Here is a 25,626-nt window from a genome sequence, read left to right as displayed (position 1 = left end):
CCGGGCGAGAGGATGCCGCTGATAACTTTTGTTTCGCTAGAGCTGTCAAAATCATGTATTGCACGTTCGTGCAAAATTCGTGCTGTGGTACGTACATACATCGTGCCAATTATCGCGATGCACGATGCAGTTTCGATAAACGAAACGGATATTTCGCAACCACGCGATGCCGCGGGGCTAAACATCGGCTTTGTTTCTAAACATCGACTGAAATGTGGCGGAAATGTGACAGGCACAAAAATCGTGATAATTATAGACGCGCGGCTGCGAGTTTGCACAAACGGACAAACGAAAAAAAAAGAGGAAAAATAAGAACATATAAAGAAAGAAGGACGAACGTCGTCGCCGAGCGTCGGCGTCTTGCAACATGAAGGGGAGGCGATAAATAGATAAACGGACAAGAGTAGATCTTGATCGACGCACTAGCTGACGCACGTTCCATCTCCTTACTCGCGCGGCCTAAGTGCCCTCTTCTCTCTTGCCTTCTCTGTCTCTCGCTCACTCACTCCTACTTCTTTCCTCGTGATACAAAAATACCGCATTTGTTAAGAAGCCGTAGCGACGGATAAAATAAGGGAAGAGGGCGAACACGTGGGGCAATATGACGCATCGACGACAGTGGAAGGGATCGGACGATCTGAGAGTCTCGCTCTTACACGACACGAGGAGCAGAAGAAAAAGACGGCGGGAGAGGAAGGAGAAAGCATCTTTGAGTGGTGACAATGTGGAATAGATGGACGTCAAGAGGTGTTGGTGAGGAAAAGGAGGGGCGAGAGGGAAGGAGAGGAAGAGGAAGGCTGCAGTGTGGCCATTCATGCATTTCTCGAGAATAGGGAGATGGCGTCAAAGCATCAGGTGCTCGTCTTGGCCCAGTTTTGCCCTTCGTCAGTCATCTCGAAAGCCGCGACACCTCTTTACAATACAGGAAAGTACTTTCCTGTACAGGAAAGACGAGATTTTAATCGCTCGATTGAGTACGAGTAATGACGATTTTCGACGTCGGGCGAACAACGTCGTTCTTCGTCGTACTGTCTTGCTATTTCCAACAGTCTTTCTTCTCCTCTCCTTTCCACTCCACTCCTTTCCTTTCTTTTCCTCTCGTAACGAAGTTTCTTTCTTTTGAATTACGAGTATATTGAAGCGAATCACATTACGATGTTCGGAATTAGTTGATTAGGGTTTCAGTAAAGCTTTCATAAGATCTTACATCTCTTTCTTGCGCATCTTGGCGCAAGTAGATAATGACTATCATTAGTCAGACGCGCATATCGGGTCTGGTGGCTGGATTACTCCCAATTTGTTATTCACCAAAACATTATGAATACATTGAATGCAGAGCGTTCGGAAAAGAACTCAATACTTTAAGGGTATGCAGTGGAGCGACTTAGCGACGCGAACCGCTTTGATATTCTCGAGGATGTAACCGAGCCTCTCGATGTGGTGTATTGTATGGTCTTTGAGTTTTCTCTACATGTGGAGTTCCAAACACGCGCAATGTTTCTACTTTCAGTAAGATATCAGAATATTCTTTTGACAAAGCGACAATGAAGAGATGGTAGACTTGATGTAAAAATTTTTAGGTCAAGTGAAAAATCAGCTAAAAATTCAACAAACATTGAATTCCGAACGTTGTCGCATTTCTAGTCTGCAACACATAAAAAATATCTTAAGAGAGAATTCTAATTTTAGATAGCCAAAAGATAAGTTTTCACGATTTTTTTTTCAAAAAACGGATGAAGACATCAATACAGATTTTAGATCATACCATTTATCATTGCCTTAAGTACAGAGAAATTATTTTTTTCTTTTTAATTAAAATCCCGCTGTTCAGTTTTTTCATGCTGAGCTCGATGTCGCTGGATGCCTCTAACTGATGGACATTACGGCACGTGTAATAATCTGAAACAAACAGGATGCGAAAATTAAAAAACTGTATTAAATTTGTTGGAGGATGGACTTTTGTTACGTACAGAAAGTTAAAATTTAACTGAATTTAATTAAAATTCCGTCAGTGTTTCTGTGCTGAACAGTATTGCCGCATGTTCGTAGTTGATGAATCATATATTATAACTCGTGTAATAATTATGAACAAGAAACACGAACATTTAAATTGAAATGGTGTCGAAATTACAAGTCGTTCTCTCTCTCTCTCTCTCTCTCTCTCTCTCTCTCTCTCTCTCTCTTTCGTTTTTATCTAGTGTGCCGAGAAAAGTACTAATTTTGGAAACTTTCCAAAGGATTTAGATTTATCTTCCAGTGAATGTAATAGTTTTCAAATTTTCGTATTTCTTGATTGTTACACGAGTTGTAGTGTACGATTCATCAACTATGAACATGCAGCAATACCGCGTTCAGCACAGAAACTCTGACGGAATTTCAATTTTTCCAAACAATGTTTTTATACTGAAAACGGTGATAAATATAATGACCTAAAAGCATTTTGACATTTTATTCATTTCTTTGTATAAAAGAAATTCATAAAAATTTCTTACTATCAAATTTCTTGACTATCTAAAGCAAAACTACTCCTTAAATAACAAATTGTGAATATTATCAGTCCAAAACCGGATGCTTATCCGTCCCTTGAATTGGCAATTTGGATGGGATGTTTCGTCTTCCCGCGGCTAATTGTATCGCTAGCCCACGTCATCCATCACCTTTTTTCCATCCGGGCTATTTAGCCGCGGAGTTAGTCTTCACTGTTCTGTGTATCAGGCCTTCCAAGACAAAACAGCACTGAAGAATTCATCATCTACCGCCATTAAGTTCCGGCGATATTACTTCGCCCTGGGCGCCGTGCGCGCGGTGAGATTTCAGCGTCAGGGCTGAAAGCGAATTCCCGGTGAGCTTCTCGGAAACTGCTAAATGTCGCTTAATGAGGTCAGGGAGAATCGACGGCAATGGAACCTCGCTTCCCACTGACGCCCTTGAACGCCGTCCCGGCCCTACAGGGGTTGTCTTGCGATGGAAAGACTGTCGTTGATTGCTATCCTGGCAGAGTACACGTTCTCAAAAGGTGTGAAAACTCGATTCCGAGATATTTCCTCGCCGAGCGCTGATACGTCATACTTGTTCTCGCGGGAAAACTCGAAGATTTGCATCTTTGAGATTTTACCATTCTATAATGTTGTCATACTCGAGAGAGTGAGAGAAAGATCGGGACTGTCTAAATGTGAAGTCTAAGGGCGTTATTTATAGCCGGATCTTATATTTAAGATCATCTTAAGTTAGATGCTAATATGAATTGTCTACGGGATATTTGCAAATAAAAAATTGAGATAAATCCGACTATATCTACTCTATCACTACTCTAAATCATTTCTTATAACTTATATAGTGTATTGCAAAGTATCTTAGGTAATGTGCGAGATGTCGATACTTTTCACTGGTTTAAAACACTTTACTTCCTTCTGAACTCGATTTTTATGAAAAATTTCAAGAAAAAATATAAATATTTATAATTTCCTTTTGATAGAGTAAATTTTACAATAAATATTCATACGACAGCACAATAAATATTAGATACAATAAATATTTATTAAAAGCACGATATTTGCTTCACACTTGTGTATATAAATAATGCATTGCGTATTATTTATGTTATCATCGCAGCCGTTGGAAACGCAATATGCCGGCTTCAAAGCCGCAGTGGCTTGAAACGACCGATGGATTTAGTGCGTGGAGATCGACGCCGCAAAAGTACACTTTGTTGCCTGGGCGAAAACAGCCCTTGACGAGGGTCTCGACGTGGCTATCCACTCGTGAAGAAGCCAACCATCGAGTGGTGTAACACGGCTGCAATATTGCGTTCTCGAAACTGGATGCGTGCGTCAGAGCGCGCCGTTGGGCGCGTGTACGTCGTCCGACCGTCACGGTGCGTAATACATGCCCGATTAAGCCTGGACATGCGGGCGCGCTCGAGCGATCGATGGACTTTCACATGGCTCTATTTTCTCGCCGACTATCTCTCGACAGTCGGTCCGCGAAAGGGCTATAAATGATGCGACGTAATACCCTCCGCGCGATATTAATTTAATGCGGGCGGCGCCTGGACGCCCAAGTAGATGATGCCATTCATTAGTCAGACGCGCTTATCGGGTCTGACGCGTGCGGTGGCTAAACTACTTGAAATTTGTTTCTGCCCGAAGCACCCTGAATACACTGTGAGCAGAGTGTTTTAGAGGGGATCTAAGATCCAAGATTTTAAGGGCATATACACACAGAGAAAATATATATACTGCATTCGAGTAAGTGTTTCAAGTACATCGTAAGTTCAGCATTTCAGTTAGGAATATTAAATTAAAGCAAAAATTCGATTTGCTTATTACACAATTTCTTCTTTGATAAAGTTCCATGATATTCTCGCAAAAAGAATAAATTCTTCTTTTAAGTATACGATAATGAGCTGCTTTAAAATTCTAAGATGATTATCAAGAAAATATTCTTTGTTGAAGATTAGCATTATTCAAAAGAAGGAAAGCAAACTGAGTAATTCCTTTTCTTAGCAGTAAATAATATTTTTCTGTGTATATAGAATTTTATATATCAAAAAAAGATCCAGAAATATCCATTCAACATAAATAAGTGATAAAATCGATATTGCCGGTGTGTCTTAGACTCCTTTTTTAACAACCTTTGTGTATGCAATACCTTTGTGTATATAATGCAATATGTTGTATATAACACAATGTGTTATTTTATATCGTGCTATTTATAGCTGAAATGATCGTCGTTTTCCGAGCCTGGAGAATCGATGATTGTTACCTTCGTTCCAAGAGGCACAAAATTATCACCTCTCGAAATAGAAAGGGAAAATATAGTTGAGCGGCGCATTCGTGCGAGCCAGACCGGGGAATCAGTGGCGGCTAATCAGTCTTATAGCGCGAGATTATCGTCGTGCTTCGGACACTTCCGTAAATCACGAAATAGAACTCGTGGAGCGAGAGAGAAAGAGAGAGAGAGAGGGGCGAGAGAAAGAGATACGTGACCGAATGCGTAAGCGTGAGTGCACGAAATAACGTGCCGGGTGAAACATCGCGAGGGGGTTGATCTTATCTCGCGTTCTTATTCGGTCGAATGCCGCGTGATGAAAAGGCTTCGACATTGCGCCGTGGGGAATTGGGAAATAAAATCGTGTTATTTTGAAATACAATAGGTGAGAGAGGGAAACGTATATTCGCTAAGTATATTCTAAATAACGTTGGGTAAGGGATACTTCTGATTCGTTATCTCGTTTCTATTTCTATCGAAAAGTGATAGAGGTACACATATTTTCGGAAGAAAAACACACAACAAACTCAAATATTTAAGGTTCATACGCTCTCCCGATATAATTCTTAACTGATGACGTCAGAACCGAGAAAACACGTGCCCAAAATTCTTGCGAAATAACTGAAATAAGAGGATGCGTGCAGAAAACGGGATCCTTAGGATTGATTGAGCACATTTGTAAAATGTCCCGAAAACTTTCCCTTCGCTCCAACAGTCAATAAATAATCGTGAAATTAACGTGACACGCAATCTATCCTTTTAACCTGCCTTCTCTCACGATTTTCTCACGAAAGTTTTCAGAATATTTTGCAAATATGCTCAATCGATCACAAGTGTCAATTTATGGATATATTCTTTTAGTTCGATGTATTCCGCAAGAATTTTCAGCATACGTTTTCTTTCTTCTGACATTTATTAACTCTTAAACGACAAATTGGAATCAACGATGACCTCATTCGGTATAGCTTTCAATGCAATCCACTGAAACTTTGTAATACATTTGTGCCAAAATCTGATATTATATTGAACAAATATTTTTATGCAATACCAACATTCTCGTAAAATTGCCGTTCATCCTAAAAAAATTTTAATATGCACAAGGAATAAAAATAAATATTGGAATAACCTATGACTCCACCCACTGGTGGACACGTTGTTTATATTCCATCATTTTATCTTGTCGTTTAAGAATGAATCAAGATGACCTCGCTGAGAACACAGGAGCCTTGAGACGTAATATAGAACTTCCCTGACAAAATATTACTAATAATCACTCGTTTTATTTTGGCTCTACTTTTTTACCTTAAAAAATATCGATGTCATATATTAATAAAAGTAATGGAAAACACGCAATGTGTCAAATTACGTTATGCGATGCGTTTCCAATCATTTTATGCAGTCAGCTTTAATTCCCGCTAATACCGCCTTTCTCCCTTCTCTCCTCCGCACACTCCATTCGCCCGGGTCCGCGCCCGTAAACATTTGCAACCGTGTGTCTGTTCAGCATGTTTGTTCAGCTATGTTCGCTGGATTTCTAGCATCAAGGGAGAGAGGCTCGGATCATAATCTCTCATGCGGGCAGAGACGTTACATGCGTGTGGAGCTGATATCGCGGCCGCCAATATTGTCTACGGAGTTGCGTGAGTCAACGTGTCGACTAATTTATTTCGGATTTTACCGCGGCGCGGGCGAAACACTCGCGGCTAAAATGTTTGCCCCGGCGATGTCGAAGCTGTATGGCCCGCGAACGCCTTTGTTTGTCTATCACTTTGCCGACAGCTCGTGCAACAAGTTCGACGATAAGATATATCCGTTTTAAGCGCGCGCGTTTCGCTATCTGCGCTTCCGACAACGTATCTTCTCCTACTCCTGCTTCTCCTCCTCCTCCTCTTCGATCGTCCGCGATGATATACGTGATATCGCTCTGGCCTAATACTTGAAGAGGTACGCCGCGAAATTAAAAGGAAAAAAAGAGAACGCGCGTCTGACCAACCCCTCGCCGGAAACCCGGCGCCGGGTCTGCGCAACCCGAGCAGCGCTCGGCGCCTCGACGAAACATGACCGGGCAAATCTGTCGTTGCGAAGTTAAAATCGATAGTTTCATAGTGGGTCGCGTGAAAGCGCGAGTTGTTCACCTTGAATCGTACGCGCGTACTAAGTATAAATTGGCATTGCGAGTTAGCTCTATAATCCAACGTCGCCAGAACGTCGCGCGCTATTCAGCACTTTTGCGTGCATCGGGGCGACCCGCATTAATAACTTTACCGTATGGATATGTAACTTCCGTTATATTGAGCGCAAAGTATAAGTTCCGCGAGCGCAAAGTTCCGCGAGCGCGACTCGCGCGCAATCCGCGAAACCAATTTTTTCAAGTCGCAAATCGAGACTTCTCGCATATTACATCGATAGATCGACTCGCGCGGAATCGTCGCGTGCAACGTCGACGTCTATCGCAATTGCGTTGTGCATCTATCGTCATATGTGACGTGAAAATTATCTCGCTGGCGATGATTCACGTGGTTATGAACGAAATACTTGACCGATTTCTGTCTTTGCAACAAAATTTCTAAAATGGAAACAAAAAGTCCTGTCTCAAATTTTACATACTTTCCAATTTATCCGCCCTAATTGTGCTAATTCAACACAAGACAGAGATACAAATAATACAACTTATCTGTACACTTCACATACAAAATATGTCATAAGAATGTATATGTTATATATACATTATTTTATTATATGCTTGAAATTTTGATGACTATGAACTCGACGCAGAGAATAACGCTACGACAATATATTAAATTAACAACGAGTATGTAAAAAATCTAACAAAAAAAGATTTAACTTTCCGCAACATTAAAAATAAATCAAATAATTAGGATGGGGTAGTGGGAGGATTAATTAGTCTCTTTAGTGGCAATTTAAAACGATTGCGCGATTACCTCTAAAGCGATGTTCGCGTTATTATAATCGAATACTTTGATAGCTTGCTTATATAATGCTAATATTTAAACTACGCGGCGTTGTTCGGGTTATCACAAAGTGTCAAAGGGATGAAATTCAGAAAGCGGAGGAGTGAGATGGACCAGATTTCGTGTAACCTATATTTTCCGCGGGAAAATCCTAGAGAGTAACTATCGAAAATTTCGTCCAGAGAGTCAAAGGGTTCAGGAATTAATAGGAAACTTACAAACACAGACTCTATTCTCTCTGTATAGATTCTATTATATATATTTATATATATAAAATGTAATATATTATATACAGGGTGTCCCGGATCACTTTCACATTCTCTCGTGAGGACGTAGAGCGGATTGAGATGAATACAAAAGTCCTATACCATTTTGCGATATTCGTAATAATAGTCGAGATATTAATTAAAAAAGATTGACGAATGATCACGCGCGATGTGGTAGATGAACTGCAGTGGCACCGTCTGCCGCTGTATACTTATACATTAAGTCAAACTGAACAAAAAAGTCCTCTACCATTGATGGCCACATGGATTTTTAGATATGGAAATGACCACATAGATTTTTAGATATTAATTAAAGAAAATTATTACATGATTGTATATCATAATATACACATTTTCTATAATTAATATCTAAAAATCTATGTGGTCATTTTCAAAATGGTAGAGGACTTTTTTGTTCAGTTTAACTTAATGTATAAGTATACGACGGCAGACGGCGCCACTGCAGCTCATCTACTATATCGTGCGTGATCATTCACCAATCTTCTTTAATTAATATTTCGACTATTATTGCAAATATCGCAAAACAGTATGGAACTTTTGTGTTCATCTCAATCTCCTCTACGTCCTCACGAGAGATTGTGAAGGTGATCCGGGACACCCTGTATATATGTGTGTGTGCGTGTGTTATTACAAAATTATACGTATCGATCTCTACAAAAATATATAAGATGTTTCTTTTACCAATCTTTTCCTAAAGCTAGCGAGGGGAAAAACGAGGGAAATATGCGAGACGAAACGAGGGTTTGGTCATGTAATAACTATTTATCGGGCATTAGGCGCATCGCTATCGATTCTTCCGTCCATTGTCACTACACCGTACGCGTATGCATATTGCATCAGTATAGAACGCTCGCGATAGAGGTGGGTTCGTAAGGTTTGTAAAAGAGCACGATCGATAGAACGTAGCAGTGACAACGTAAACACACAGTGTTTGCAGTGGCACTGAAACGTCGTACGTCGCGTGCAACCGTGCGACGCCGCTGTGCGCGCAATTAACCCGCCATCAATTGCGCCGTGCGTGTGCGCGCGTTAAAAGGAAAATTTGACACGCAGAACACGCACGCGAAATTGATATTCGGCCGCGCGACTCCCGGGTATTTCATACGCGCGCTCGCGTTTATTATTGAGCTTCGCGAACAAAGTGTTGTTGCCCGAATGCATTTGCTCGCGCCGGGGAATGTCAACAGCTTTGTTATAATCAGCGTCAAATATAATTTCGCAGATGATCAATGTTGTTCTTCGATGACGCACGTCAGGGCGGATGCAAACAAACGTCGTGTTTTATCGGTTATTTGCTTACGCTTCCTCGCGCTTGTCGCCAGTTCGATAATTGCACAAAATGAGAGCAACGTAGGAAAGGAATGGTTTTGCCGCGTCGTTCCGCGTCCTGACAGAGACAAACTCTTCTTCTTATTCGCTGCTTGATAAATTATATCGTTCTTGTGACATGAAAAGAAGAGAGAGAGAGAGAGAGAGAGAGAGAGAGAGAGAGAGAGAGAGAGAAAGAGAGATAGGAAAGAAAGCGCAGCGCAAATCAGGATAAACGTTTATCGACAGGAGCTCCAATTTGTCCGCTTTATTTTAGGGCTGTGCACGTAAAATATTCAAATTGCGTAGATATTATTTAGCGATACTCTACGCTCTCTTTATATCACGCGCTGTGCTCAAAGTCTGAAATGAATTTAGTCACTTTGCGCGCATATAGTGTGTTCTGTTCTCGCTTGATGAAAAATTTATCGTGCGGCGCGCTAACGATCGCACATCCCGTTCGCTCGTATTTTGCGGCTCAGTTGATAGCCCGTTCGTTACAAAACTTTCGGGAATGTTACGTGACTTGTGGCGACAGAAAGGGAGGAAGCTGTTCAATTCCATCTTATTTGTGCGATTGTCACGCTTAACTCGGAAAGGCGGGTCAGCTGGCGAGGAGGGGACGGGAGGAGAATGTCTTTGCGCAGTAAAATAGTATGCATAATGATTTACCGTCGCGGTAACTATATAACTCTTTTGCTGGCAACTTTCTACGTGGAATTTTACATGCAGCAGCGCCTTGACCGAAACGATTCCTCGACCTTACCGTCGCGAGGTAGCTGCAAAGAGATGTTGTTACCTTTTATACATTGAAGAAGGTGAGGCGAACGGCTGAGAACCATACGTGTAGCATAAGTTCACGGCTAAACGACGTTCCCCGCGCTAATAAACGTGCCGGATAATTTTGACCTATTAGGGAGTCGCGATCGAAATTAATCAGGCTGCTCTAATCGACGAAACTTGATATTATAATGCAAAAAGAAATAACGACTATGCTTACGTAGGAAAATCGGCAAATGTTGGTTACTCCGCCAAACAAACTGTGTTTTCATTTACAATTTACTGATCGCTGCAAAAGCAGGAATATCGTTATATTCTTTTTTGAGACCCGGCTAGAAACGTATCCCGTGGTCCTGATCGATTCCAATTAGTTATCCTTGCGCGAACTGATTGGGATCAACCTGACCAGAACCATAAGATAAATTTCTAGTCAGGGAGAAAAGTGGATTATCTGACACGGTTGCTTCGTCGCCATAGAGATAAACGTCAGTTCGTGGTTGTCAGTTTGCGCTTTTCTGAAACATTTTACGAATAGACTCGTGATGGTGATGCACGATGTGCAAGATCGAAAGGAAAAAGTCGCCGAGAGTGACAGTCGCGATCGATCAAGGTAGATTGATCAAACGGCTCCTTATATTATCTAATAACTTCAAGTCATTCGTCGATCATCGTGGACTTAGTCTCTGTATCGAGTTATGTGCAAACCGACGTGGCGAAGCTAGGAAAGTTCTCGCGCCATACATATAGAGATTCCGAACGAGATGGCAAATTGAAAGGAGCTCTTTCTGGAAGTTGGCGCGTCGACGGTCTTTCGCCTCTGCCACTTCAATTGCGCGCGTGAGCTGGGCAGAGAAAAAGCGAGAGGACGAATGACTGCGGGGCATGGGAATGTAACATTGAAAATACGTCCTTTCTATTACATGTGCCGAATAGAGAAGCGGAATCCGAAGGACTGCGATCGAAGCACTGCGAAAAACGCTGGGACGCGACCGTCCGGTGTCGAGGCATCGTGAGATGCGAATATCGTTTTCAGGAAAAAGATCATTTATCTCTCTCTGTCTTCGAGAAGAACAAAGTCTCGCGAGAGGAAGGAAAAACCTGTCTGCGCTCTCTCATCTGCGCTCGCGAATGCGTGGACTTAACTCCACAATTAACACGTTGACTGCCATGTCATGTTCATTTCAGTGACACATGAGTTTCCGCAGGCAACTTTCCACGTCACCCTTTTATTCATGACAATTTTATTCATGACAATTTTCGCATGATTACAAGCAGAAAAATACACACTGCACTCGAGCAAATGTTACTTGTTTGAAATACTTCATAAATTTATGTACCCGCAAATTTCTTATAGAAACTCATCATAATTATCAGATTTATTTCGAGAGCTGAATACTAGCATGTTTAGCATTTTCCGAGCAGGAATAAAATTAAATCCGATTTACTTACTACGTAGGGTCGAACCGACTTCTTCCTCACTATAATTTTATAATATTCTTATAAAGAATATTTTTCTAATATTCTTATAAAGAGAGAAAATGAATTCTTTTTTTAAGCAGGTGATAATGAGCTTTACTCGAATTTGTGATGAGTACGCCTTAAGAGTACGCCTTAAGAGTACGCTATTATCAAAAAATTATTCTTCATCTATCATTGCTTAAAAAGAGAAAAATGAAGAATTGAGCAATCGCTCTTTTGGCAGTACAATAATATTTTTCTGTATAGGAATAATTTTGTTAAATATGTAGAAAAATATCGAATAGAAAACAAATAGTCCTTTACTTCATTTGGTTATATTGAGTACCGATTTTCCAAATCGCGATTTCTTACTGGAAATCCAATCACAAAATCGTGCTTTTAATCCGTTTCATTAGATTTGATGTTGATTTAAAAGAAACAAAATTCCGCGATATCGGAGTATGTTTCCAAATTTTCCACGATGTAAATATAACCCAGCACACCAAGTACCCGTATGGGATTCATACGTGAATGCAGTCAACATATCAAAAAGCGTCGACTTTCCACACGTGCATAACGCTTAATTGCTCGGATCACGCAAGTAGATGAGCGTCACGGATTAATTATGCCGGCGTGTAATAACGCGTGAAAAATTCCCGAAGCGGAATTAGCTCCTCCACGCCGCTACAGCTTGCATAATGTATGCTGGTATGTTATCAAGTCCTGTCTATATTTTACGTCTATATTTTACCTAACCGTTCCTCGTGTGCAGAGCGCGTTTTAAAAGAGCGCTCTACATGAACGAGCGATTGTTCGTCGACATATTCTTAGGCTCCACGTAGCGGGAGTGCCGCGTGAAACATTTATATCGCCTCGTGTATACACGTACAAACGACCTCTTTTATTCAGACTAATATTAATATTTCATTCGACGCGCGGTAACGTTTGCGCGGACTAACACTGGAAGTGCGGTTCGCGACTTGTCGAGTCGTATTCTCGTACGGAAAAGTTCATGGCTCATTATCTTACGCGACATCCTTACGTTTGTTCCTAATATATTTTCCATACACACGCAGAAAAATATCATTCTACACTGCTAAAAAAGATGCGATTACACAGTTTGCTCTTCCTCTATTAAGTATAATGTTTGTCTTCAAACTAGGAATAGTTTCTTGATAACAGTACTTCAAATGTACTCATCACAATTTGAGATTAACTATACTCATCACAATTTGAATTAACTTTTCTCACTTTGAACTTGAACATAACTTTTCCTTTGTATAGCATATTCATGATCGAAGATACGATACATTTGAGTTACATAGTTATTTCATGCCCTTAAATCATGACCTTCCCGAGTATTTCTGTCTCGCCCTTTCCCCGATAGGATATTCCGGTCCTTGTGAAGATAAGACTTTATTTAGACGCTCCTCGAGTCCTCTCTGCCGCACGTTTTCCTCTTTTTAATGAGATCTCCAGGTAATCAGGATTATATTCGAAAGTTCCGCTCGAGATTTTATCGCGCTCTATTTCGAGTAATAATACCGTAACACATTAATCCACGGATTAGCCGATGGCTCCGCGGTTTTAGCGAATTCGCTCCGGCGGTTCGCGACGACGTTCTCACGATTCCCGCGATGAATCGCCGATAAATGAGTTCGCCCGCGTAAAAATTCACTTGGAGGAACGCTGCGAGCTACATGTACGCTCCCGCGGCGTAACTCAAGACTCCTCCTCTGAGAGAGCGTGCTTTGTGCAAAATTGCTCTCACCGCCTGCTTCGATCATCTCGCGAGCTGCTGGCTGCTTCATCAAAGATCACTGCCGCGGAGCGTTTTAGTGGCCGTGCTTTTGAAGCGGAAGAACAGGCGATGGCGTGAAAAAGTGGGACGCCGGAGGGGAGCAGACAGATCGGCTAATGAAATTGGCCCGAGTAAGGCTGCGCCGAAGCTTTCGTCTCGCCTCGCTTCGCAACGGTCCTTTTTCATTTCATGGAAAAATCTTCGATGAACGAACTTCAAAGGCGTTCGCCTGGATTGCTTCGCAAACACTACCGCCGCTCCATGGGACTTTCGTTTCCCGCGCGAATTTTCGCCAACGACGACTCCGCGGCCGAAGTGTAAACAAACTCGCGAGCTGACGATGACAGGCGATCAGTTTGACGGAGGATCGTGGCAAAACTCATCTCTTGGACGAGTATCGGAAACTACGATATCAACTCGCGAGAGAAAGAGAGCGGTTTCTTACGTCACACGGTGGGATGGACAATCGATGAAATATTTAAGCGCCTGTTGCTCTGGAGAATCGTCCTACCGTGGAGCCAATCGGCTTGTCCGCGGAGAAGCACCCCCGCGACACTCGAGTACCACCGATGGCGTTATTCGTACTCGTTTATCTCTCACGTGGAATTTTAAAAGAGACTTTCAATACCTCTTGCACTTTTCTTTCTCTCTACCTTCTTTTCATTGTTTCTTTTTAATATCTCTCATGAACGCGTTAATCCTATGTAGATTTCTAAAGATTCCTCTCTCTTCCCTCGGGTTTCAATTTATTATAAAAATTGCTCCGATCGATGTGAGCCTTGAAATTCGTTCCGCCTTGAGAGAAGATTCCCGCGCTCGTAATACACAAGGCTCCTCGATGAGATAACAAGCCTTTTTATTGCACGGAGAGATAATTTTCAATTTTGCGTTCAACTCTCGAAGCTCCGGGCGAAGATAAAGGAAGATTAATACGTCGATGGTTGATGATGAAATGGGGTAATTTTTTCCGGAATAAGCAGTGTCGTATGCATGGCGCACGAAAGAGTTGAGGCCGTGCATTACATATGTTTTCCTTCCTCTTCTACTTTTCTGCATGTTCTATTACCCGCAGCCTCGTGGATTCTGTAACGTCTGTTTCTGTGTCATAATGATGTAGCGGCGTTGGCTGGATTAAAGCGGAAGCTGAACTAATTTATATGATTGATTGTGGAAGGGAGACCGTCTCTCCAGCTTATACGGGGTTAGAGGGATTACGACGTGCTTCGTTGCACGCAGCAGTTGAAAACGTTCTCGCCGTATATCTGATGCTAAATGTGGCCGTCTGAATGCGGCGGAGTAATGAGACTCGGGATCAGAAAGCCGCGTATCTATAACGCTAAATATCCACAGAGAGTACGAGAATCAGGTCCTCCCATTCATCGATCGAGTTATCTCTGGTATTTAATCTGTTCACGTGCAATTATTACGCACGGCTGGTCGAGTTTTGTCGACGCTAAACGAAAACGAGGTTCTCTCTCTCCTCTGGAATTCTCGTTTATTAAATATTATATAATATACATATATTTATGATATATACTTCTCTCTCTCTCTCTCTCTCCCTCCCTCTCTTCCTCTCTTTCTCTCTCTCTCTCTCTCTTCCCCTACTCCTTTTTCTCTCAACAACACAATTTCTCATCCCTGAACGTTCCCAACAAGTTTAGAGCCGAAAATCTCGCACGCGATTAAGAAATCTAACCGAACGAGACAACCGTACATAAATATGTACATAAATATGTTTGTATCAACTTATATTTCATCATCACTTATATTTCCCCTCAATTTGCAACAGCCGCAGCCTTTAAATAGGTCAACGCAGAATTTGCATGAACGCACTAAGCGAAGCCGTAAGCGATCGTGAAACTCGGCGCATGTTACAACGATCTGCTAACTGGATTAATCGCGCGATACTCTCACCCCCGCCCTCGAAATTCTGCCCACGCCTTTAATTAACGGAGGCAACCCTCCGACGTCGTTTCGAACTGGAATTTGCTTTTTATCACTGTCGCGTGTAACTCTCGATTACGCTCCGCTATTTTACATTCATCGTGCGTAACGGAGGACAGGTAAGAGACAGAGAGAGAGAGAGAGAGAGAGAGAGGGGGAGAGAGAGAGAGAAAGAGAGACGAAATCCCGAATGTTTTAATGACCGCTTCTGCCTGCTCGCTATTTTTTATTTAGATTTAAGGACCTTCGCGTGGCCGGCAGGACACCGAGGGACTTTATCGATCTTCCTCCCTCTTCTCGACATTAGCTCGACGTCGCGGCGATTAACGATTATTAGCGTCGCGTGTACGATTTCGTGTAGAATTTCTTTCCGTTTGTGCTTGTTCGCTACGCGACACGGAGAATCGTCCGCCGTTGTAGTAGAACAAGGGTTTTTTTTCGCTGCACGCGAAAAAACAAAGAGGAAAGAAGGAAAGGAAAAAAAAATGAGCCAGAAGACAGGGTGCCGTGTAGCGGCCGGGTTGTAGAACAACGGACACCGAAACAGTACGATGCTAATCGCGTTAGGGAGGGAATCGCAGCGCGGCTAGCGTCACGATCAATTAACCCTTTGAGATACAATACTTTCTAAATTCAGATTCTTTCTAAATTAATAAAATATTCACGTCACATGTGTAGAATGACAACCCAAGAGATCGGTCCTTTTGAAATTAATTTCTTCCATTTTCCTATTTTTACAGAGGTGGTTTCACTGTGCAACCGCTGCGCAACCACCGCCACGTGCAACAAAATATTTTCATCACTATGCACAGGCTAAGCGGTGGGGTTTCGCTGCGAGATCACAGTATGCCTGAAGCTATGATATGGTTCTGACAGCTAATCTCACAGTGAAACCACTGAGCTCCAAGGGGTTAATTATTTGCGCGGGGCGCAACAGGAATGCAGTGCGAATGCGTTATTCGCGTAAGACACGAACCAGGGCGCGTTCGTGGAATAAACATCGGACGTTTTTCTTAAATAAGCGCGCGCACACACATACATACACATACACACGCCTGCTCATTAAAGCGCAACGCGGACCAGCGACACGGATTCACCGCGGGAGTGGAAATTTTCGAGCGCCCACGCGAGTTAATCAAGTCGCTATTCTTTAAGGCAGAATTGGTGTGTGTGTGTGTGTGTGTGTGTGTGTGTGTGTATGTGTGTGTGCGTGCTGTGCGCGAGATATATTAATTCCGACCGTGTTGAATCACGATTAGTGAATCTCGCCGTCCGCACGCGTTACGAAGTCCGACATCGCGATAATAAAATTAAATGGACGTGTAGCTAGTGCGATGGCGAGTTGCTGTGTTCATTTCGCACAGCAGAGCATACCTGAGGATAACGAGACGATGATCCTCGAGTCTGTCGATATTTTTCTTGAGACGAGTCACATGTTACACGCACAGAAAGATGAAAGACGCACATTTTAATGTCTGTATTATATTTTGGTATAATATGAAATAAATATGATAAGAAGACAATGGCATATAATAATATAATACATATTATACAATGTATATAATATATACATATTGTACAATATATTTAATATGTATATATATGTTGTAATTCTACAATTGATTATATAACTTAAACATATTAAACAGGCAAATAAGAGCCGAACGCTTACGTTGAAGTAATATTTTACTAAAATATTTTACTAATATTAAAGTAATTTTACTGAATATTTTACTAAATATTGGAAGAATACGCGCACGTTATTAAAAAACTAGAAAATTTATCCGGCACGTGCGTTTACACTATCAAACATTATCCTTCCAACAGTAAAATATTTGCTCCAACATCAGCGTTCGGCTCTTATTTACCTACTTAATATGTTTAGTTTAAGTTATTTATTCTTGAGAGCCTGTGTATATAGAATTGTGTGATTGTATGTAATAGTTCATTTCTCTATTTCTTAAATTACTTTTAAAGGGATTCCTCCTGTAGATAAAATAAATAATAGATAAATAATGAAAACATGTAACGTAATGCATGTATAATATAATATATGTATAATGACGGGGTTAAATAATATGATATAGACTGCTGTGAACTGCTTGAAGTGTCTCGACCTCTTTAAATAGAGCAAACGGGTGAAATATGGCTGACTTGCGTGCGAAAATGTCGTGTTCGTCGTTTCTTGTATATTTAATCGCATTCAAATACGTTTAATCGTTCTAAAAATACGTTTCACGACACCTCACACTTCGCATTATGAGCGAGATGTTTCGGTACACTTCACAAGTGAGAGGTTGCCGCGTTCTTGTGCCTCGTGTTTCTCTGAAACGTACGCCCTGTCGGGCGTGAAAATCCGCGCAATAGATTGACATAAAACGAAAGCGCGCGTGAGAGAAAGAAAGAAAGAGGAGGGAGTGGATAGAGAGGGATTAGAAAAAAGTTTCGACTTAGTAACTCTTTCGAGAAAACGTGCCGCATTATATACGGTCACGTGATTCGCTTCACTTTCCGTAAATGAAGTTTCGTCCGAGAATACTTTTCCTCGTCTTATCCCGCGGGGTGTATATCGATAATGGGCACGCCTGCGGTATGAGACAGCAACGAGCGACCGCGAATTAATTAACTCGCATTGTGCATTTTTCAAAGTTACCTCCCGGTTTCTCGCATTAATTCTCATCGTCGCGCGGCGCATCAAGTACAGGAGGAATTGTTTGTATCGTGATTGTCCTATGTGTATGTGTGTGTGTAAGTATACTGATAGTTTTTTTATTCATTTTTATTCCGCAAAGCTTTTATTTCATAAAAGCAATAAATGAAACTCGATACAGCAGCCGCACAATTAAGTGCACTTAATTGCAACACGTTAATCTCAACGTGCAATGTGGACAAACAGTACAGGAGAGGAAGAGAGAGAGAGAGAGAGAGAGAGAGAGAGAGAGAGAGAGAGAGAAGACGCATTTAATAAATTAAATAAAGCATGAAAACACGTAATTGAAAACACGTAATCCAATTTCGCGCTACATTTAATACAACGAATTGGAGTGTGGTGATAAACCCACGTTTGAAATAGCACGCGAGCGCGAATAAGTTACAGTTTAAGTCAAGTGCACTTTGAATCAAGAACAAACCAATAATTCTACGCTTTAATGGCAAGATCGGTTAACTTGGTTTAATCCGCTTTGCTTATCAATTACAAGTTCGGCGGCAATGACAACCTTGTGTCTCTCGTTAATTAATGGCCGGCTGTCAGTAATCGCGATTCAATTGGCTCCCGGATTTAATTGTATGACGAAAAACAATGTCGCGCGAAGTTTAACGAGACGTACACATAAGCTTTCTGAAGTACAATTTGTGTACACAACCAAAAATCTTGTCTTTTATGGAATCTCTTATACATGGAATCCTCAAAGGATTCTTTGAGAAAACCAAAAGGAAAATATCTTTAGAGTTAAGTTCAAGTTAAATATTCTTAAAGCACAATATTCTTTAAGTTAGAGGATTTTCTTCTTTTACTTACAGCACACGAGTTCTATTTTTAGTAGAAATTTCTTCTAGTGAAACCGCATTGTGCTTCAAGTGAACATATTCCTCTTGATTCAGAAGAGAGGAAAGAAGTTGGAATAATATCCAGCAGATTTCCGATTAATGGTTCACTTTAGTAGAAGAAAAATACACCTTCCATAAAAGTTCTCGCTTTGAACGTAGAATTATAGGAAATAGCATCTTACAACCAGAGTTTTTTTTTTTTGTATGTTAGAATATTTTCCTTTTGTAGTTTTAGTAGGATCTCCCTGAGGACGTCTAACAACACAGCCGTTGTATGCAGATAGAACTTATCAAATTGAATACAAAATTCCTCCATCGTCTCGCAAACTGTCACGTAAAGTTTTGAGTTATTAATTAAAGAAGATGATCGCGCACGATACAGTAGATGAATTATAATAGCGACGCTTGCTCGTCGTGTGCTCGCAGATTAAGTCAAACTGAACAAGAGTGCTCATTTTGATAAGCACATAGATTTTTAGTTACTAATTAAAGAAAATTGGTGCATTATCGTGCGCAATCATATACCGGTTCAATAGAGTGCTTCTTTTAATAATTCAGTCAGGAAATATTTTCATTGATTCACTTTGAAAGAACATCACACGAAGTCCACATTATACGGTAAACTAATGCTACAACGCAAACGCGGGACACTAAATTTTTATTTCGTCCTTAGGACTTCATGATCTGAAGTAAGGATTGCAAATCGATAATAAAACTCCCACGACTGTAACGTTAGATAGTAAATATTTCGCATAGCCCTTGGCGAGATTAAACGCTCTTCTTTCCCCACGAGATGTTACACGCCTGTGTGGGGTGGAGGGTAGTTATTGCTCCGGAACACCGTGAAGAGAAAGAACCAATCAAAACGGCGGAGAGAATAGCCGTTTGTGAATAGGATTGGAATGCCACTTTTATTAAGAGCTTTTCGAGATTCTGAAAAGTCGTTTCTCTTTTTCGATAACAGTTGATTTCTTCTGAATGTTCTCTTTCGTTGGCAAAGCAATATCTCCTCGTGTAGAATCAATAAACACGTCCATTACGAGGTTCTGCAATTTCATTAATCTGATCACTACGCTGAAAGGACACACACACATTATAATTATTACAATTATAAACGTACGCTTTTCTTAACACGATATTCTTATTAAGCGTATGTGTTATATAATACAAAAGCATTTTCGTAAACGTAATCTTTGAAAAATACTATTAAAATTAAAGTAGAAAACTCGATCTATTAGCCTTCCATGTACAATTATATTTTTTGGGACAGTACAATCTGAGTCTGTCGGACAACTTTAGACTGTTATAATTTTATTGAAAATCAATATTTTTTAACACATTTTATTCCAAAAATATAGAAAAATCCCAGTTACAAGATAATTGCGATAACACCAAAATCTGCAAACAAGGTTTGCATGATTTTGAAATTTTCTCAAACCTTTTACAAAAATTGATGAACGGTGAAATATTCATTCAGATCTCACACAGGTCACACAGATCCAACACTGTATATTACGCGGAAGATTAATAATTTATATTAGAATTAAAAAAGTGAAATATGATATTTTCTGATGTTTGCTGTATGCATGATGTAAAAGGGAACAGTGCATATTCGTGCGGTTGGAGAGCTAAACGGTAGCGTTTCGATTAAAATTCTAATTAAAGGGGCAAGTGCACGGAAAAGAAGCGCGCCCGTGACGCGCATTTGCGTCACACTGGGAGTCGCGTCGTGCCGCGTCGTCGCGTCGCCACCCGATGAAGGCTCCGAAAGCAATTATTCCCGCGGGGTATCACTAAGATAGAAAGATAGCCAAAACAGCGAGCAGGATCGTTAAGCGATCTTGTGAGTCGCGACGAGTCGTTGCCTTGTTCCTCAAGGTTTCCCACAGGTTCCTCCGAAAGTCGTTACGCCAACAAAAACTGTTATTCTCTCTTACGAGAATTTATTACTCCCTTCTTCTTCTTCTTCTTCTTTTCCTTCTTCTTCTTCTTCTATCTATGGCGGTATATTACCCGGGAACCACGCAGTTTCATTAAAACTTTACGCGGATGTGAACTTTCGAGATGTGATATTGCCAAGATGCAGCAGCCTTCGTCTTCGAAACACTCAGAATACATTCCCGTGACGATTAATATTATTAACGTGGCGAGCCGCACAGCAACGTCGAATATAATATCCCCCTAGGTAGAAAACTCGTAGAATTTAAAATATTTAATCTCCTTTGTGAGTGTTAGCTCTCAACCGAAAATGGTTTTTGCGTGTCCGCTGCGACGAATGGAACTCGTTTTCAGCTCGCGATCATAAAAAAGGGAAACAGAAAAAAAGAGAAACATCCCCTCGCCAACGTGTAATTTCACGCGTTTTGTGTTTAATAGTCCCATAGAGTGCTGCTTTTAACGAGTCCCAGTGTTTACCTTTTCTGCGGATACATAAATTTCTTCGCAACGCTCGCGAAATATCCTTAGACACGCGACGGCAATTTTGATACTTTTATAAACTATTAATATAATATGATTCATTGATCAAAGAAGATTAATACATAATTGTGCGCGACAAGGCGTCAATTTCTTTTAATTAATAATTAGGAATAATTAGGAATTTACGTGGTCATTTGCAAAATGATGGAGAACTCTTTTTTTCAGTCTGATGCATTTAAGTTTAATCCGATGTCAGTACAGTTTGATCCATGTGTCATGAATTGTCATGCATCCTGTTGTTCTAAACAAACGAAGAATGCACAACAAAGGAATAATTAAAGGAACACTTTTTAATAAAGAAGAAGCATCTTTTAGTAGAGAAAATAAACCGTCGAATTTTTTTTCACGACTCACTTTACATATCCCAGATGAACACAAGTTCGTTTCAGCTCTCCCCGAGCCGTCAGACGAATTTACTCTCACGTCTCGCTCGTTTCGATATTTTGCAAAGTGCGCGCGGGCGTTTCGGCGGATAGGGTCGCCGGAGCTCGGAGTTTGTCAAGATTTAATGGGCTCGGCGGGTGTCACCCCGGGGCGACGTTTCATTTTCACGAGCGGGTTCACGGGCCGATCGGATCGGCGCGCAGACGCGATTTTACAGCGCGGCGTTAACCCACCGCTGCGATTTCGTGATCTCGGTGTTACTTGGCGGATTACCTCGCCAAGTCGCGTTTACCTTGCGCGTTTACCTTCCGGTCGCGTCATCCTATTTTCCTGCGGGGCTCATTACTTCTCTTAAGCTCGGCGCTCGCGGCCGTCGGTTTTGTAAACACCACGTCCCCGGATTACCGGGACAATTTCGGGGCTTAAACGTGGCCGAATGCCGTACCGGAGGCACCACTAAATATGTACGGCACGACGAAGCCGTGTAATCGATCGTAATTAACGATCGCATGCTATATTGGTCCTACGAAAGCTGCGGGTAAACGTCGCGTGAGAAGACAATAATCGTGCACACAGACTTGAGTCGGAAAATACTTTAATTTACAGTAAAAAAAGGGGGATAAAAAATCCTAGAAAAATTTATTTTCTTCGAAATCATCAAAAGTTCTTTCATCCGAAGCGCGTATGCAATTGTTTCATCGACTTCAGAAGAAGAAGATTCTCAATTATCCTCAGTTCTCTCAGTTTATCGTGTATGTGTGTTTCTTTCTTCGTATGTTCCTTCATAACTTTCGGGAATTGTTAGAAATATTGGAATAAAACTTTTTTTTAACTTGTTTAGTGTGTCATCTGCATGAAAATTAATTCTACATTGCTCTCTTAAAAATCCAAGAACATCTAGAGATACCAAATGAGTAATGAAAAAGTTATGGAGTCAATCAGTGAGATTTTCACGTCGACTATTGTTAGAATGTTAGAATAGAATTGCAGGTACGTAGAAATGTTGGATAAAAATTATTTTATGCCTCTCAGGGTTTTTGAGGTTTTTGAAGGCGGATTATTTTCCGGGATGTTTACTGTGTAACTCGTAACGTAACGCACGTCCATTTCACCGTCCTTCGAATTTTCCCCGTCGGCAACTGAAGGCCGTTGTCGAAGGACAACGGCCGAACGGTCGTTAAAATACTCGAACGAAGGGCGATCCGCGAAACGATTCATGTTCATCCGGAGGCCAATCGCGACTCTAATTGCGCCGCCTGGCCGATTTATCGTTCGCGTACGTATTTTGCGTCGCCACGCAGCACCGCAACGGAAATGCAGCTGGTCGCGGGTTAATTTGCCCAACCCCTCGTTCCAACCCTTTGGCCAGCTTCCTCCGGCTCGGCCCTCGATCGCGGGAGCCCGACATTTCAGATGGGATTCGGTTAACGTGCGGCTCACGAGGTAATGGACAGATGCCTGACCTGAAAGCGCTCGCGAGCTCACCCCCAAGTCGTCCCAGTCTCGTAATTACGCTCCTCCAAATCCACTTTGCGTCGTTTATCCAGCAGATCATGGTGGATACTTCCGAACGTGCTGCAAAACCCGACGTCACGACTCGCATTTCTATGGCACTCAGGTCCGCCACGGTACATTAGCAACGGCACATTAACCCATTAAGGCCCAAGAGAAAACCGCTAAGGATAGGCCTTCAAAAACCATCTAAATTAGGGCAAAACGTCGAAATTTGTTAAAAGGTGAAAAAAAAATTTGTGTTGAATTTCAAAATTCAAAATGGCGGACCAATATGTCGGCCCGAAAATTTGAAATTTTGACCTATTCGAGTGAAAATCCATATAGGGGGGATTGGGGTTCGCTGAGTATGAATATGCACTTATTTTTTCAAAATTCGTAATGGCGGATCCAATATGGCCGCCAAAAAATGCGAAAATTTGACATAGTTTTGTTATTTGGCGAAAAATTCAACCAAATTATAAGCTACCTTTCGAAGATGTTTGTTTTGGAGCAAAACATCATGCTTTAGCAGACTGTAGAAGAAAAGTGGGTTTTTGACTTTAAAGATCAATATAGCGACCAAAAATTTTTAATTTTGATTTATTTCAATGAAAGTACGTTTTGAAAATTTTTGAAAAAATAAGTGCATATTTATACTCAGCGAACCCAAAACCTCCTCTATACGGATTTTCACTCAAATAGGTCAAAATTTCAAAAAGCCTATCCTTAGCGGTTTTCTCTTGGGCCTTAATAGATTAAGAACGTTTAGATTACTATGACGACGGACTTACTCTGTTATCATATTATATATATTTCTATTTCTTGTCACACATAATTGTTAAAATAATGTGTATAATTTTGAGGGAAATACGCAATAAATATATTTATACAATAGTCAATATTTATTATTAAATTAATATATAAATAATATATAATTTATATGACACAAACATATTAATCCTGTCATTATACAAATTATATTTGGCATTTCATACATTCTGCATATAAAAACATATTGACATCATTCTCGCTCATCTCATAGTCATTACCGCCGTCATTAAAAATGCAACGTCGCGCAATTATTGCGGTGCAACGGTTAGCCGCGAATTCCCTTCGATAATACACTTATGATTATTCTTCAAGAACGCTTTGGGGGACACCAAATATAATCGCAACCGATCACGGCCAGCCTCTGCACAGGATACGTGTTGAGCGCAGTTCTCGAGCAGTTTTCGAAAAGTTGCGAAGAGTTTCGCGTCGGAAAGTTCCCTACACTGTTAATGGCGTGTTCGCGCAACATTTTAACAAACGAGCTGACGGCGGAATAGCTTTCCCGGTCCGGCTTCGAATTTGGCTAATGAACTTCTCGAAATCCCCTTTTGCCTTTCACGCGATATTTCGCGTTTATTTTTACGCTCTGTTGATCGTTTCTGATTTAGCTTCTGATTTCTCGCCGACAGAAAAAAAAGTTTCATCGGATTCAGCAAATCCGCGGTGAAATATGAACGGACCAGAAATTCGAGTTAAATTTACTAAAACTCTGTTCAATTTAACAAGGTCTCTGGTTAATTGAACAGAACAGAATTCTGGTAATTTCAACCGGATTTCTTTGCTTCGTTCATGTTTCATCAAATATTTGACCAATATAACCAAATGTTTGGCTGCAAATTAACTAATCGCGAACATTCACACTTGGAGGAAGAGGAGGGAAGAGAGGACAGCTCTGAATTAACTTTTGACCCTTCGATTTACCGCAGATGATCGCACCGTCTCGCGGACGCTCCGGCTTACGTGGACGAGGCGCGACTTCTTGAACACTCCGGGCTCGAGATGCGGTGACTCGTGCGGCGGGCCAGGCTACGAAATCGCGGGAAGAATCCGACGGGAAGTCGCAAATGGCTGAGGATCGATACTACGACGCGAAACAGAGTGAAAATTCCCGAGTCCGAGGGACCTACGTTCGCGAGCGAGCGACGAGCGGCGAGCGACGACCGGTCGACTTTCCGCGAGATCGATGCTTGTAGACTTCGAGGTGCGCTGCGGCATTTCGGTCCCTAGGAACGTGCCATCAAGAGCGGAGGAAACCCGCGGAGACGACGACAAGAAGGAAAACGATGACGACCGCCTGAACAGCCGGCGTCAGCATTCGCGCGGAACATCACGAGGACACCAGCCCGCAAAAATGAGCTTCTTTAACTCCCTGCAGGAATACGTGACGAACAGTGTGAAGAGATTCTCGTTTAGCCGCGAGGACTCGGCCACCAGCGGCACCGGAAGGAGCAGCTCCACCGGAAGCGTCACCTCGACCACCAACACTGGCGCCGCTGTGTCCCAGCAAACCACGCCGCATGGTTTTCCCAAGGTACGTGATTAGGTGTTGAAGGTGCCGTAAAACGCGCGG

General features: G+C 41.6%; 1 protein-coding gene across 4 annotated transcripts in view; it reads left to right on the top strand.

The window, feature by feature from the left end:
• LOC116841695 (BAI1-associated protein 3) overlaps positions 1-25,626 on the top strand; it is a 124,636-nt gene that overhangs the window by 22,964 nt on the left and 76,046 nt on the right. For 2 of the 4 annotated variants that reach the window (XM_032809963.1, XM_032809961.1), the window contains exon 2: positions 24,983-25,587. In XM_032809963.1, the coding sequence (XP_032665854.1) occupies positions 25,240-25,587 (348 nt within the window). In that variant the 5' untranslated portion in view covers positions 24,983-25,239. Of the gene's footprint in view, positions 1-2,191; positions 3,875-24,982; positions 25,588-25,626 lie in introns of those variants that run through there. The other 2 variants (XM_032809962.1, XM_032809960.1) reach the window with 2 other exon arrangements.

The sequence above is a fragment of the Odontomachus brunneus genome, unplaced genomic scaffold (genome assembly GCF_010583005.1).
Source record: "Odontomachus brunneus isolate Ranch 3 - 2012 unplaced genomic scaffold, Obru_v1 Obru_scaffold_017, whole genome shotgun sequence".
Classification (NCBI taxonomy): Eukaryota; Metazoa; Arthropoda; class Insecta; order Hymenoptera; family Formicidae; genus Odontomachus; species Odontomachus brunneus.
This window is presented reverse-complemented; position numbering and strand designations above follow the sequence as displayed.